This window comes from Symsagittifera roscoffensis, chromosome 1 (genome assembly GCF_963678635.1).
Source record: "Symsagittifera roscoffensis chromosome 1, txSymRosc1.1, whole genome shotgun sequence".
NCBI classification, from domain to species: domain Eukaryota; kingdom Metazoa; phylum Xenacoelomorpha; order Acoela; family Convolutidae; genus Symsagittifera; species Symsagittifera roscoffensis.
Genome location: NC_087062.1, coordinates 43,726,397 through 43,739,704, shown reverse-complemented (window position 1 = coordinate 43,739,704; position 13,308 = coordinate 43,726,397). Strand labels below are relative to the sequence as shown.

At 36.7% G+C, this 13,308-nt stretch overlaps 1 protein-coding gene across 1 annotated transcript in view; it reads right to left on the bottom strand.

Moving 5' to 3' along the window:
* Positions 1-1,358: 1,358 nt before the first annotated feature.
* LOC134856760 (neuronal acetylcholine receptor subunit alpha-3-like) overlaps positions 1,359-13,308 on the bottom strand; it is a 16,615-nt gene continuing 4,665 nt past the window's right edge. Inside the window, exons 4-9 of the mRNA XM_063873029.1 lie at positions 7,518-7,633; positions 6,985-7,128; positions 3,968-4,167; positions 3,377-3,572; positions 2,600-2,823; positions 1,359-1,895 (exon numbers count right to left, since the gene is read on the bottom strand). Of these exons, the coding sequence (XP_063729099.1) occupies positions 1,646-1,895; positions 2,600-2,823; positions 3,377-3,572; positions 3,968-4,167; positions 6,985-7,128; positions 7,518-7,633 (1,130 nt within the window). The 3' untranslated portion in view covers positions 1,359-1,645. The remainder of the gene's footprint in view (positions 1,896-2,599; positions 2,824-3,376; positions 3,573-3,967; positions 4,168-6,984; positions 7,129-7,517; positions 7,634-13,308) is intronic.

Sequence of the window (13,308 nt, the reverse complement as noted above, 5' to 3'; positions counted from 1 at the left end):
TTTTCACTTTTCTTAAATGCGGGTGTCCTTCTTAAATTGTTTTGTGCGGCGCAACAAACTCACTAGGATATATTTTCTTTATTATTTGACATGCTATTTTTGGCGTAAAAATTGAATTTCCATTTTAGAGGTAAAACTTTGGGCCCGAATTTTGTGAAAGATATTATATGCACTTCAATAATTCTGCTAAAATCTTAAGATTTTTTTAAAGTCAAGTCAAATTGAGAAAAACGCGAATTAAGTTTCAAGTTTCATGGGTTATGTCTGGATAGTTTTAATCAAGTCGCAAACAGCTCAAAAATTTTGAAGCTATAACCTCAAACTTTTTGTTTGTGAAGCTGATAAGCTTAAATACTTTTTATGGCGCGGAAAAACAACAGAAAAAATAATCGAAAAATTTATCGATCTGGCGTCAATAAATGGTCTTTTTCGTTTTGCGATGCAGACCTTAAAAAATTTTCAACAATATTCAGTGGTAACATAATTGCTCATGATGAAATTGTGCACAGATTGTAAGGGTCATATTTCCAAAACAAGACTTCTCTTATATCAGGGCAAAGCCCTGAATGTTTCGGCTGTTAGTTAATCTATATCGAATAGATTTTGGGCAAATTAAATATTGAAAAGTTAAACATTTCGGACAATGTCAAAGTTGGAGTCGTACGAAATTATCACTACCGATCAGTTAGCCTCAATTAAATTTGGAACTATTTTGTTCTGAGGGATAATTCGCCAAGTATTCATTACTCGCGTTACGTTTTCAGCATTATGAATAAAATCTTTAAAGTGCGCATAAGATAGTTCAGAGGATGGCCAAGCTTGAAACTCCCATTTTACATAAAATATCTTTTCACATTTGATTTCATAGAGTCGACATCTTCAATAGATTTAAAATAAGAAAAAAACTATTGATTTCCATCGCCGAAAATTGAGTGAATAAAAAAAACCACACCAAGCATAAATATTCCAGTTTTTCTTTAAAGTCGAAACAATAATTGCTGGAATAGTCTTTTAGTTGGCTTATTTTGATCCTCAGTGCAAAATAACGCATATATAATTTTTGAAAACCAGTTATATGTCTTTTTTGAATGCCAGATCTTTTTCATTTATTTTATCTGTCGTTTTTCCGCGGCATAAAAAACAGATCACGCTCATCGATAAGTTGAGCTCATAAATAAAATTATTTGTGTTGTCTGCGAGAAAATTTCCATTACAAGAACACCTCTGAAACTAATTATGACACGCCTTCAAAACTAAATTTCTCAAAAATTGATCCAAATAAAAACTTCATTGATAAGAGAAATGACTCTTTCTAGCATCTGTTCATCTCTTGAAAAAATTTTGAGGACAAAGCCAACTCAAATAAATTTTTTTTATTGTTTTAATGAAGATCAAATCAGTTACAATTGAAGCTCATATGAAATAGCGCAGATTGTCCCTCTCTTCCGGGGTTTATGGAAAAGATTAAAATCAGCACTGAGCTTATATCTGATTTTTAAATTCTTAAGTGCAAAATAAAAAATAAATAATCTAAAGATTCAAAGGCTTTCCATGCGTGTTGAAATCTAACTCAAAAATTCTGTTTTGTTTTGATGCGTTCGAAAGTCTATTTTGTCCGCCGTTTTTGTTGACATTTTTGCATTATTCATGGACCATGTTTGGACATCATTACACATACGACACTGAGAATACTGGCGACAGTGAAGAATATACACCCGATGATGATGTCGAGTACTTTGGCAATGAGCTGCCACTCGGCTATCACTGACGACTGTTTCTGCTTGTTGTGTTGTCGCTTGTCGAACTCATATCGGTATGAGTCGAACTTTCCGAGTATATTGAGCAGACGTTTCAGCTGCAGCTCGGAGGGCGTAGATGCATCTCCCATCTTCCTACTGTTAACCAAACGTCGAAAATCGCTATTGTAATTAGAGAAAAAACATTTTGATGTTTTTTTTTCAAACTCATCAAACGTGATCATTTTAATATTACACATAAATATAGTTTCAATTTAAGTTGCTAATATTATTTTTCCAGTGTTTCGTCTCTCCACAATCACCAATATAGGCCGGAGTGCATTTAGGTTTTTCTTTGGAGAGGGGCTGATTTTCAAAAACAAAATAGAAAAATTGATTGACTATTGTTTTTGAGGTCGATCAAGTTGATTTTCAAAACAGAGCTTTCTCAAAAAAATTTTGTTAGATGCCACAGTCAATTTTTTTTTAAAAGCAGTCCAAAAAGTCTTTCGTCACGCGCTCCCCGTCAAAGTCAGTATAAAAGCGCCAAAGGCGCCCTTAAAAATTTTAGTATCGGTCCGCCGAAGATGCGTGTTGTTTAAAAGTACCTAGAAATAGTGAGCAGAAAGAGGTGTCATCCCCTCTCCCCTAGATCCGCCCCTGAACATAGGCACAATATAAATAAGGTTTCGAGAAAATATTATTCAAATATCTGCAAAGAAAAGAACTATTATCCTATGTGCAATAAAAGGAAAATTTAGAAACTTCATAACAATTATTGATAATTATTGATTGACAATTATTGTTAATTATTGATAATGAACCATTATTACAGCTCATATGCATCATGAAATAATACTTGCTTGATGTTGAGCAAGGCTGGTTTTGGGGATGCGATCTCGTTGGTCATGACACTGACATTGCCCTGTCCCTTGTCCCCACAGTCCGCCAGGTCTCCCGGCAGAGTATGACGGAGGAACTTTATCTTTAGGATGAGTTGCATGGTGCGGAACACACAGGTGCGCAGCCAAAGGGGGGCTCGACTCGTGTCCGAGTACTTGAAGTGCATCGTCAACGTCAGAGCTGTCTGAAATCGAACAATTATCTATCTTTAAAGCTATGATTAGTCACACTGTCACACTATAAGTCATAAGATTGTCTGCTGACACTTTTCAAAAACCACAGTAAAAGTTTTAGTGTGTTAATATGAATATAATTTTTTTGTTCTAAAAACATTAAAAAGCTCAAAAAAAAAGCTGAGACCCTAAGCTTTTAGCGTTTCAAACATTAAAATCTTCGGCGACTGAAAAAGTTTTTTTTCTGGTTAATTTTTTGATTTTTGAAGATTAAAAAACGGCTTGGGGTTTTCATATCCGCATAGCACAACAGGTTAGAAAGTTGAAATTTAGATGGAATCTGAACATGTTTTTTGTGCTTCTGGAAAAACTATACAGTTTGGCTTCGCAATGCGACTGCTTATGACATAATAAAACATTTTTGCTTTCCATCTAGGACACTTTTTTCAGATAATCGTTTAGTATCATCTTCAGTAAGTTTTGTTTTATTTAATTTCGTTTTCATCACTTGACTTGGGGCATCTGCTCGCAGACCATGTTGGATGTGAGGTGTGCACCACTCACCTGAAAGAGGGAGGAGGCGATGAGGAAGATGCACATGAGGTAGTAGTAGCCGATGTAGGGGTAGTGTTTGCTGGTGTTGGGGATGTTGTTGGCCACAGTGAGCAGGTTAATGTAGAAGGAGAGCATCATGGACATGCTGAAGGTGATCTTCTCACTTGAGCTGTTCGGCAGCAGAAACACGAACATCGACACCAGACTAACCACACAGCATCACGCACTTCCACTTCCGCCAAAATAATTGCTGTTAACATCCTAAGTTTGACAGGTTGCAATAGTCAAGTTTTTTTGCCTTCTTATGTCAAATGGATTTGAGGTAGTATTGAGATCTTTCCGATTGTTAAATAAACGCATTGTAATTATCTTAAAAATTAGCTAGGAATGGTTTTTCACTGAAGGAAGTTAAATCTGGTGATTTTTGAGAAATGCATAGTTTGTTGAATAAAAAATGTTTTTATTTTCAGTCAAAACTTCCTACTTTCAAGCCTAGTGTTTAAAAATTAGAAAGCTGAAAAGAAAGTTTTATGAGAAAGCCATACAGAACATCTTTGATGTATTGTATGGCATTCAAAATTGGCGGAAGAATGCAAGTGCCTGATGAGGATGGTGGGCACGACTATGATGATGACGTAGAAGCGGGGCTTGCGGGCGAAGTAGACCTCGAAGTAGATGCCATTCTTCTGTTGCACCTGGTTGGTCACGTGGTCATGGATGGGGATCCACTTGTTTCGGGGAGTGGTGCCCACCAGACTCCACTCGGGGTGCTCTATTAAGTTTACTCCTGTTGAGATGGCCTGAAATATCATTCAGTTCACATGTATCTCATTTTTTTAGAAGGAACAAGTTTGCAGATAAGCATGGTGTGAGGATGAAGATATTAAGATATAGTTTTGAAAGTTCATACTTGGTTTGATGCAATTATGATGCAGGAGGTTTGCAAAAATGTCACTTTGAGCTTTGTTTGTTCTCTTAATTTTATCCTTGCGAAGTATTTATTTTTTTCATAAGTAACCAACAATAAAATGACTTGAGTGACCGTGCATGAGTGACTCTGCGTTTTAAATGCTCCCTCGAAGATATGAGATTGGAAAATAATGCAAAAAAATGTTTATCTGAAGTTCAATTATCTTTTTTTACAAATTTCAAATTAAGTATTATTGGGAATGTCGAAATGCAATTCGTTGATTAAGCTTATGGGATCTTCTGGAATACAATTTACCTCGTTAGAAGTCGCTATGGACACTTTCTGAGAAAATATATAACATATCGAACTTGATGTGGCACCTTACTGCAAGACCAGCCACAGGTTTTCAAGTTGCAACTCTAATGTTTACGGCGTACTGTTTAACTAAATTAACCCATGAAAACTACAAATGCTATTTTCTACAGTGCTTCATTGTGTTACGCATACCAATTTTTGCTCCTCGCGACTTTTCTAAAAAAAATGAACTAATTTGAATTTTCTCCGAGAACCAGACACAATCAGGTCTTCTTTGCTCTTCAAGATAATTTCGCAAAATCTGTTTCTGGTACAAGTATCTTCTGGCAATTTTGTCTCAAGTTTGAAACATGGAAGCTCGATTAAACTTTTGTTCCATCTTTCACTTTTGGGTGGTCATACTAAGCTGAAACTATTCAGAACAATTTTTTTTCTCAAAACCTAGGAAAGATAACAATACTTTTTCTTTGTTGAAAAATGAATACTATAGATGAAGCTAAAAAAACAGTCATGGCATGAAATTGTTCCTCTTATTGGCAAATTTTCAGTGGCGATATTTTTTATCAGGGGAGGATCTAGGATTTTCTCGAGGGGGGGGGGGCGGATTTTCAAAAAATGTTCCAAAATTTTGACGACCTTTTTCTTTTTTAGGTCGACCAAATTGATTTTTCGAGCTCTCCCAAAACACTGTTTTGACCCTATTTTGGCTAAATTTTCTGCGCCGCAGGCAAAGTGTTGAAAAAACAGTCAAAAAAGCCGTTTTTGGGGACTTTTTGAACAATTATGACAAAAAAATCGCGTTTTTTTTTAGCGCGCGCTCCCCCTCAAAGTTAGTATATATTGGCGCCTAAGGCGCCTTTAGAAAAATTTTAGCGTCGGGCGGCCAAAAATGGATTTCTGAAAAAGTATCAAAGGGGGGACCCTTTGGGTCGGCAGGGGGTCGAATCCCTGAGGGGGGAGCGTCCGCCCCCCCCCCCCCGCCTCCCCTTAAATCCGCCCCTGTTTATTATTGAAGTAGTTTCTTGAAAGCTATAAAGTGCTGTTTTAACTTATAAGTTATCCAGAAAAACAAATAAAACTGAAAATTTAGATTTTTTTTGTATTTTGGGGGGGGGGGGGTGAAGTTGGGACAAAAAAGGATAGTCTCAAAAATTATTAAAAGATTTGAACAAAATTTACGGGGTATAACATTAAATCGCTGGCTATAACCATCTGAAAATGGGTCCGAGTATTTGTAATGTTTGCATTTTGAAATGAGTGTTTTTACAATACAAAGTGGCAACTTTTAGTTTGAAAGCAAACTCAAAGAAATGCAACTGATCGTTTCAAGGCGAAGTCTTGAATAATTTGACTGCTATTTAACGCTGATTAAAAAATTTGGGTACATAAATAATAAAATCATTAAAAAAATAATTCAAAAAAAATCGTTCTTTTCCTCCTCCAGCTCCTCCCACGCGCAACGTAAGGTACAAAGCGATTAAGTTTTATTATGGCATCGTCTTATTTTTAACCGAATGGCATCAATTCAATTCAGAATAGTTTTTTGTCGCAAATACTTTAGTCGGCCGAAACATCAAATTTTAATTCGACCAAATTGACAAAAATGGCAACTTTTGAGATTCCATAACTGTACAAAAATGATCGAAAGTGCAATATAATTTAACAAGCCTGCTCGTATCAAAGCAAAACCCTGAATATTCCGAAAGCCCTTTAATTGTTTTCGAACAGTTCTTGATAAATTAAGTTTGCGAAAACTATGAATTTTCAGCTGATAATATCAAATATTAAGTTTTGCGTGTGGAAAAATGGTTGGGCCCATGCAGATCAAGGAATCAAGGGAGTAAAGAATAAAAAAAAACCATTCCGAGCGTACATACTCCTCATTTTCTTGAAAAGTCGAACAAAGAACTTTGGGCGCAGAGCATCAATAGTTTTCAGATATATTGAAAAGGTTTCCGCTAAAAATGGCTGGTTAAAAAATTGTCTATAAAAGAAAAACACCGAGAGCAAAAAAAAATAGTTTTTTTTTCAAAATTCAGTTAAATCAGCCATTTTCCAGGCATTCAATCCTTATGAAACGTTTGTTAGCAAACAAAATTATCATACCACTCTAAGTTGAATGGCGCCAAACTAAGTAATAGGTCCAACAAATTGATACTAGACGCCGAATGTGTCGCTTTTTGTACTGGGGAGAAAAATTTAAAATTGAACGAACTTAATTTTTCATTTTCTTTCTTTTTTTTCAGGGCCTCGTCATAATAGCAAGAGTTTTGATTTCTGATAACACTGTGCCTTCTCTCAATGTCTTTAAAATTGTTAGATGAAAACGATATAAGAAGGAGTAAAACTAAGATGGGAGCAGGAAGTCAGGTGATGCATAAATAGAACTGACCCCCATTGAGATCTTTATATCCCTGTCGAAGTGGTTGAAGGATCCGATGGCGAACATGCATGTCTGGGTGTCCCAGGGGAAGTTCCTCGTGTTCATCTCACACTGAACAGACACACTCATCGGCTTGAACCACGACACCATGCCCTTAACACGTCACACACAAAGTATTGCCTAAAGTTCGCGCAAAATTCTAAAAGCTGGTTACGAAAAATGTCGCCGAAAGTTCGCTCAATTACCGAAAGTTGGACGCCAAAATGGTCGCATGAAAAATGTCACCTAAATGTCTTCAAGTTGTACATGCAAAAGTTTTTGGTGTTCCTGCTAAATTTTGGCGTTTTGATTGTTTCTAATTCTTGCCTAAAAAAGCTACCTTGCCTTGGAAAATCCTAGTAGCAGTTTAACTTACTACTTTAAAAAAAGCCCAGAAAATCAGTTTGTTCGGATGAAAAGTTCGAAAATGTCAGTACTTTGTTTTCTGAAGTTTTCATATGAAACAGAAGCCCTAGTACTCCTGGTGGAGAAGTGTATCTTACATTATAAGTGACTGCAGCCAGTATCTGAGTGACGTCCTCAATGATGGGATTCTTGTCCTGCCTATTGGCAATGACGATGTCCGGAACCCAGATCCTGTTGGGGTTCACGAAGATGGCTGGAAACCATTAAAAAATAAATAGAATTAATAGCAAAAAAAAATTAGGAGGGCTTTCTAGTTGAACAATTCTTTGGTTCTCTTTCGAAATTAGATGTTTCCAGGTCAACCGTGATCCAAGATTGTTTCTTTTGAGGTGAGGCACAAAAATAAGCGGCCCAGAAAACTGAGCAAAAACCATTGCATCAGTTTTCCGTAATGAGCTGAACAACCCGCCCATTAATGCTCTCCCTCGCCAATAAACAATCTTAATATATGCTGAATAAAGCTGCTCCTGCCTGATCAAAATTTGTACAAACCGTCAAAAAATTCTATAAACTTCAAAGCATTCGAAAATGCGTTGGGAATATAGCTAATTATTTCAATTGCTAGGTAACCAAATGCAAATTACCTCTCATCGTTTTTATACTTAGCTTCAGTAGCGTGCAGAGGGAGGAGGGCGGAGAGAGGGGTCTTCTTTTGGTATTTTTGGCCCCCTTTGGTATAGTTTTATGACGTCCATTTTTCGCTGAACAACTTAAAAATTTTTTCTGAAGGTGCCTTGGGCCTCAAAATGACTAATTTTGAGGGGGAGAGCGTGCGCCAAAAAAGAACGCAATTTCTTAGTCAAAAAGTGCCTAAAAGCGCCTTTTTTGGCCTGTTTTTTTTTGGAAAAATTGTCTGCGGCGCTGAACGTTTTTCATAAAATACAGTCCTTATACTATTTTAGGAGAGCTCAGAAAATTTAAATTGATCGATCCAAAAGAAGAAGGTCGGCGAATTTCTCAAAAATTTTCGAACCCCCCCCCCCAGAAAAATTTCTGCGCACGCCACTGCTTAGCTTATGGAGAAATTTTTTTCACTAAAACCTACTTCAGACACATGAGCCGCATTCGAAGCATTCGGTGCTTCGCCTTATTACGAGGTTGCAATTTAACTTCTTCTATTGTTCCTTTCCTTAACCGGCGATAAAAAAAATCTATTCACACTGTAAATAATTGTTTGGCAAAACCATCTGCAGGGTAAACTGAATTATACGTTTATCAGAAAACCGTCCAAATAATTGATTTCATCTTTTTAATAGATCCAAAACATATCAATAACTTCTTTAATTTTATAAACGATTAATTATTTCTGAGGAGAATGGCAAAATTTACGAAAACTTTATTCTGTTTTTCCCTAATGAAAAGAATTTTCTTCGTCTTACGGAGAACGCGACCGATTATATACTCCCGGGTAGAGGCGACGATAAAATGTTTTTTTTTTACAGCTAATTCTACTTATGTACAGATAAAACGCTAAGTCAAAAATGGATGAACCTCAAAGTTAAAACACGAAAAAGTGAGTAAGCATTCTCTGTGCGGATGAAAAAGAGTACATCAAGGTCATAACGTCAGTATCAGCTATAAAAAAATTGCAAATATCTAGAATGGTAAGATAAAAATACTGCAACTCACAACATTCCCCTTGATAGCGGAAAAAATTACATACTTAATTAAAGGTAACTGACACTTTTCTCCCTGAAGGAAGCTGAAGGAAATTTAACAAACAACATTCGATATGCACTAGGTTAAGCACTATCAATAACACAACAAAACTATTGTTTGATATAATAAGCTATTAATTTATTTTACTAACTGGTTTGTCGGAGTAGATTCTACGGAGTTTACCACATAAGAGTTACTAATTTAATACAAAGAAGGAAGAAACTTTTTTTAGCAGTGCAGGTGTGTACAAAGAGATCCAAATTTCAAATCGGTAAAAAAGCTAAATTAAAGGAAAGTTGGCAAAAGTTTACTGTATCAGTTTTTCTCATCTTCTAAAAATTTCCAGAATAGCGTTAATCAATTCACTGTCTATTTTTCCGATTTCGTTAAAGTTGTCCAGAGCCACTTTCGAGGATTGATCTGTTGAAAAAGGGATAGTAAGTCCACTGAAGAAGTGTCTGAGGAGTTAGCCGTACTGTCGAGGGAGTGTACCGAGAAAATTGGGATTTTCTCATCCAATGGAGTTGGGGAAGATGTCGTTCCGTCAGATCCCGATTATTCATGATGGTCGAAGATGAACGGGTGGGTTTGTCACTGCTCCTGACTGTTCGTCTTGACATATATAATGTCTATAGAAAGTCTTTTATCACTAGACTGAGGAGGTCCTACATTTCAGCCGGAACGGCGAAGTTTGAACTCGTTACCGGTGACGTTGTTGTAGTTACAAGACTCTTGGGTAGCCGTGTTCTCGTCTGAAGAATCGATTATGTCGCAGATTGGGAAGGCTCTACTCGCGTCTTTTTGTGAAGTCTCCTGTTTATCCGGCGGACTGCCGGGTTGTCTGGCCTCTGTAGTTGTTATAGACTGTGTGGTTGGTGGAAGTTGAGTCCGGCTGCCTCCTGCGGGAATGACGCTGATTCGGCATTCCAGTGAATCCGATGATGAAGTTTGGCCATCAAAAATCTCAGTTTCTATTGTATCCCGAGCTATATGTGAGTCTAGGGTCGGAATATTAGGTTCTGGTTCTCTAAAAATATCGGAATTGATACGTTCTCTAATCATATCTCTGCAAGGGAAACCTCCCGCAATCCCTTCCTAATCACTTATGTCTGAGGTATCCGACAGAATTGACATTGATTAATCGCATGCTAAGTAACCTGTGTTTGTGATCTGTTTCTTGTCACGTGAAGGTCTGTTTCTGTCCGGTTTGGCTGAGATTTTTGAGACTCTGGTCCTTGTGTCGTTATCGGAGGCCGCTAACTCAGTTTGGAGCCTTGTCTTCGGGCCTCTTTTTCTGGTAGTTGTTTGTTTCGTTTTCTTAGTCCGATTTGAATCTATTTTAAAATCAGGGTCAGAAAGTAACATAAAAATTTTTTTCCTCTAAAGGAACGAATAGCAGACGAGTTAGGTTTCGGAAGAGTGATGACGCATTTTCTGATAATTTAAATGTCGGACAATTCTACCGTAGTTTTCAAGCGTTTATAACTTTCTAGTTAAATTTTCCATAAAAGAGGGTTTCCGTTTATGCTCTTCTTAGTTTTTTGAGGTATATTTCCTTTGAAAGAACTTTGTAATGGTATTTGAGACAATGAAGGCGTGGATGCTGAGTGGTAGTCTGGCTCGTAGCCTTTCTCCAACGGAAACTGGTTTTTCTTCGGGATTATAGTGTCCTTATATCCATCCTCGACCCGCTCATCAGAGTTCCAGTCAAGTGCCCGTCCTTTGCTTAGGATTGATTTTTTTGTCTAATATTCCATCGGATAGGTTATTAGAGGGTAATTATTGCCAGATCGTGTTTGGTTTTCTATTGAAGTGTATTTGAAAAGGTGAACATTTGATTTTTGGTTGGAAAGATGAACGAAGTTTCCAGATAATTTTTGAGACTGCGTGTTGTGAAATCAGTTTTTGATGTTCGTGAGGCTTTGCTAGTAATTTAATTTTTACAGACTGTACAAATTTTTCCACTAAGCCAATCGAGCGATGGTCGCCAACTGAACAAAAGATTTATTTAAATATTTTGTAATCACAAAAAAAATTCAGAATACTGGCTAGTAAAACAAGATGCCTGGTTGAATCGGGTAGAAAAGGGAATGCCGTGTAAATAAAATTAATCCTGAAGGAATTCAATGACTGCATTTGATGAAACGGAAGATTTCATTTTAGCCGAGGGATATTTTGAAAACCTGTCTATGCTTAAAAAATTTATGCATTTTTTCCCCAAACGGAATCCAAAGGACCGACTAAATTGAGATTTTTTTTCTCATTAGGCTCAGACAAAGATGATATTTTGCTGATTTGGGTGCAAGGACTAATACATATTACATTCTTACCAGTTTTTGTGCGTTGAGAACAGTTTCTTCCGTGAAAATAAACTTGATGGTTTATGTAAGGCCACCATATATACTGGGCGAGGTATTTCATGCCGAATTGTCCCGGATGCTTTCAAACTTGATCCCGGATGTTTTCAAATTTGATCCGATAGCATTACAGTTCAATTTTTTTGTTATCTCTAGGATATAATAACTTGTTGATTTAATTGATTGTAGCAACTACAAACTCTTCGTTGTAATGTGATAGGATTGATTTTCTTAAAGGTGCTCTTGAAAATAAATCAGTCAAAGCTATATCTTTCCTTGCCAGGTGTTTATTTGTAAAACTGAACGGTAAAAGCCGATCGACCCCACTCGTTGAACAAACTTGATATGTTTTCTTATTTATGTGGTTAGGTGAAAGTGTCGAAAGAACGGCTTTATGGTCAGTATTGATTTCAATTTCCGAGCCGTAAAGTAAAGCAACCAAAATGTCATCGAGGTACCAATTAGTAAAAGGAATGTTTCCAATTGTTGAGTCCATGACTCTCTGGAATTCATTCGGCACGTCACCAATTCCGTAAAAACCGTTTAAAAATTGGTATGTGCCGGTTATGTCCCCACCTACCAAGCTAAAATTGAACTGGCTATTAGTAAAATTGTCTAGTGAGAGTTGGGTATAAGCGTTCTTTAAGTTCAATTTGGTGAATCAGACGTCTCCGGTGGAGTGGTTAGAAATTTGAGAGGCAACATTATCAACTAATTAATTTATATTAGGTGGTTTTAATGGTTCAGGAAAGTGGGTAATTTTTGTTTTTTTTCCATTCCGAAGGATTAATTGCTTAAATAACTTGGTTAGAATATCTATCACTTTTTTCTATTAAAATAAATTAGTAGACTTTCGATTCTTCTTGGTCTGGTAGTGAGGAAAGTGTTTCTGAGAGATTTCGATTCCCACTTTTAGCAGATTATAGTTTCCTAGAAACTTTCTCTCGTGACCTTCTGATAAGAAAAAGCGATATTCAAGGTGAGACCATCCGTTCGAAAAAATGGGGTTGATTAATTTGTCAGTGATGTTTATTGTGTTATCTGTGAATCCACAGAATACGTCATTCGTCAATTAATTCACCGTATAGATCTTCAAGTACGGGTTTGTTAGTTTTATTTCATGGAATACATTTTTTGAGAAATCTCACATGGCTGGCGGAGTCGACCTGTATTTCGAGGATTACTTGTTGTTCTTTTCCGAGTTTATTAACCTTTGAGTTCCTTCCCTTGGTTATCGAAAATAGCTTTTACATTTAATACAGAGTAATCATCGTTCTCGCTCTGTCCGGATTCCGACCATGCGTTTACTCCAAAACGTTCTTTATTTACACAGCTGTTATTTAAATCTGGTTGTTCTGATAGATAATTACAATCTGTTTCATTACAGTTTGACTATCTACTGTTTTTACATTTTTACGGCGTGAGTTACAAAGTCTGGAAAATTTCCTCTGCATTTAAGGAAGGTACAAATTGTGCCTTTTACTCGACACACCACCAGGTGGTCTTTGGAGAATGTGCAGCCGCATTTCATACAACTGTTACACCGTTCAATATTTGGAGTTGGTTTCCTTTTTACATTAAAATGAATAAAAGGTTTGCTTACAGATGCTTATAGAAAATTTGTCTTTTTCATATGTTTTTTTTCATCGATTGGTGCCACATTTATACTTCTAGGGGTGGGACAAATTCTGCAAGAAGTTTCCGTTGGATGAGTTAAGAGTTCTTCTTCTTATTAATAAAAATGTCTCTTATCCATTCATCTTCTCCTGAGGACATGTCTCATCTCCTTGCCATTTCGACAGGAGTTCGCTGAAATTTTTCCAGTGATTCTCTATCTCGCAGTTTCCTATTT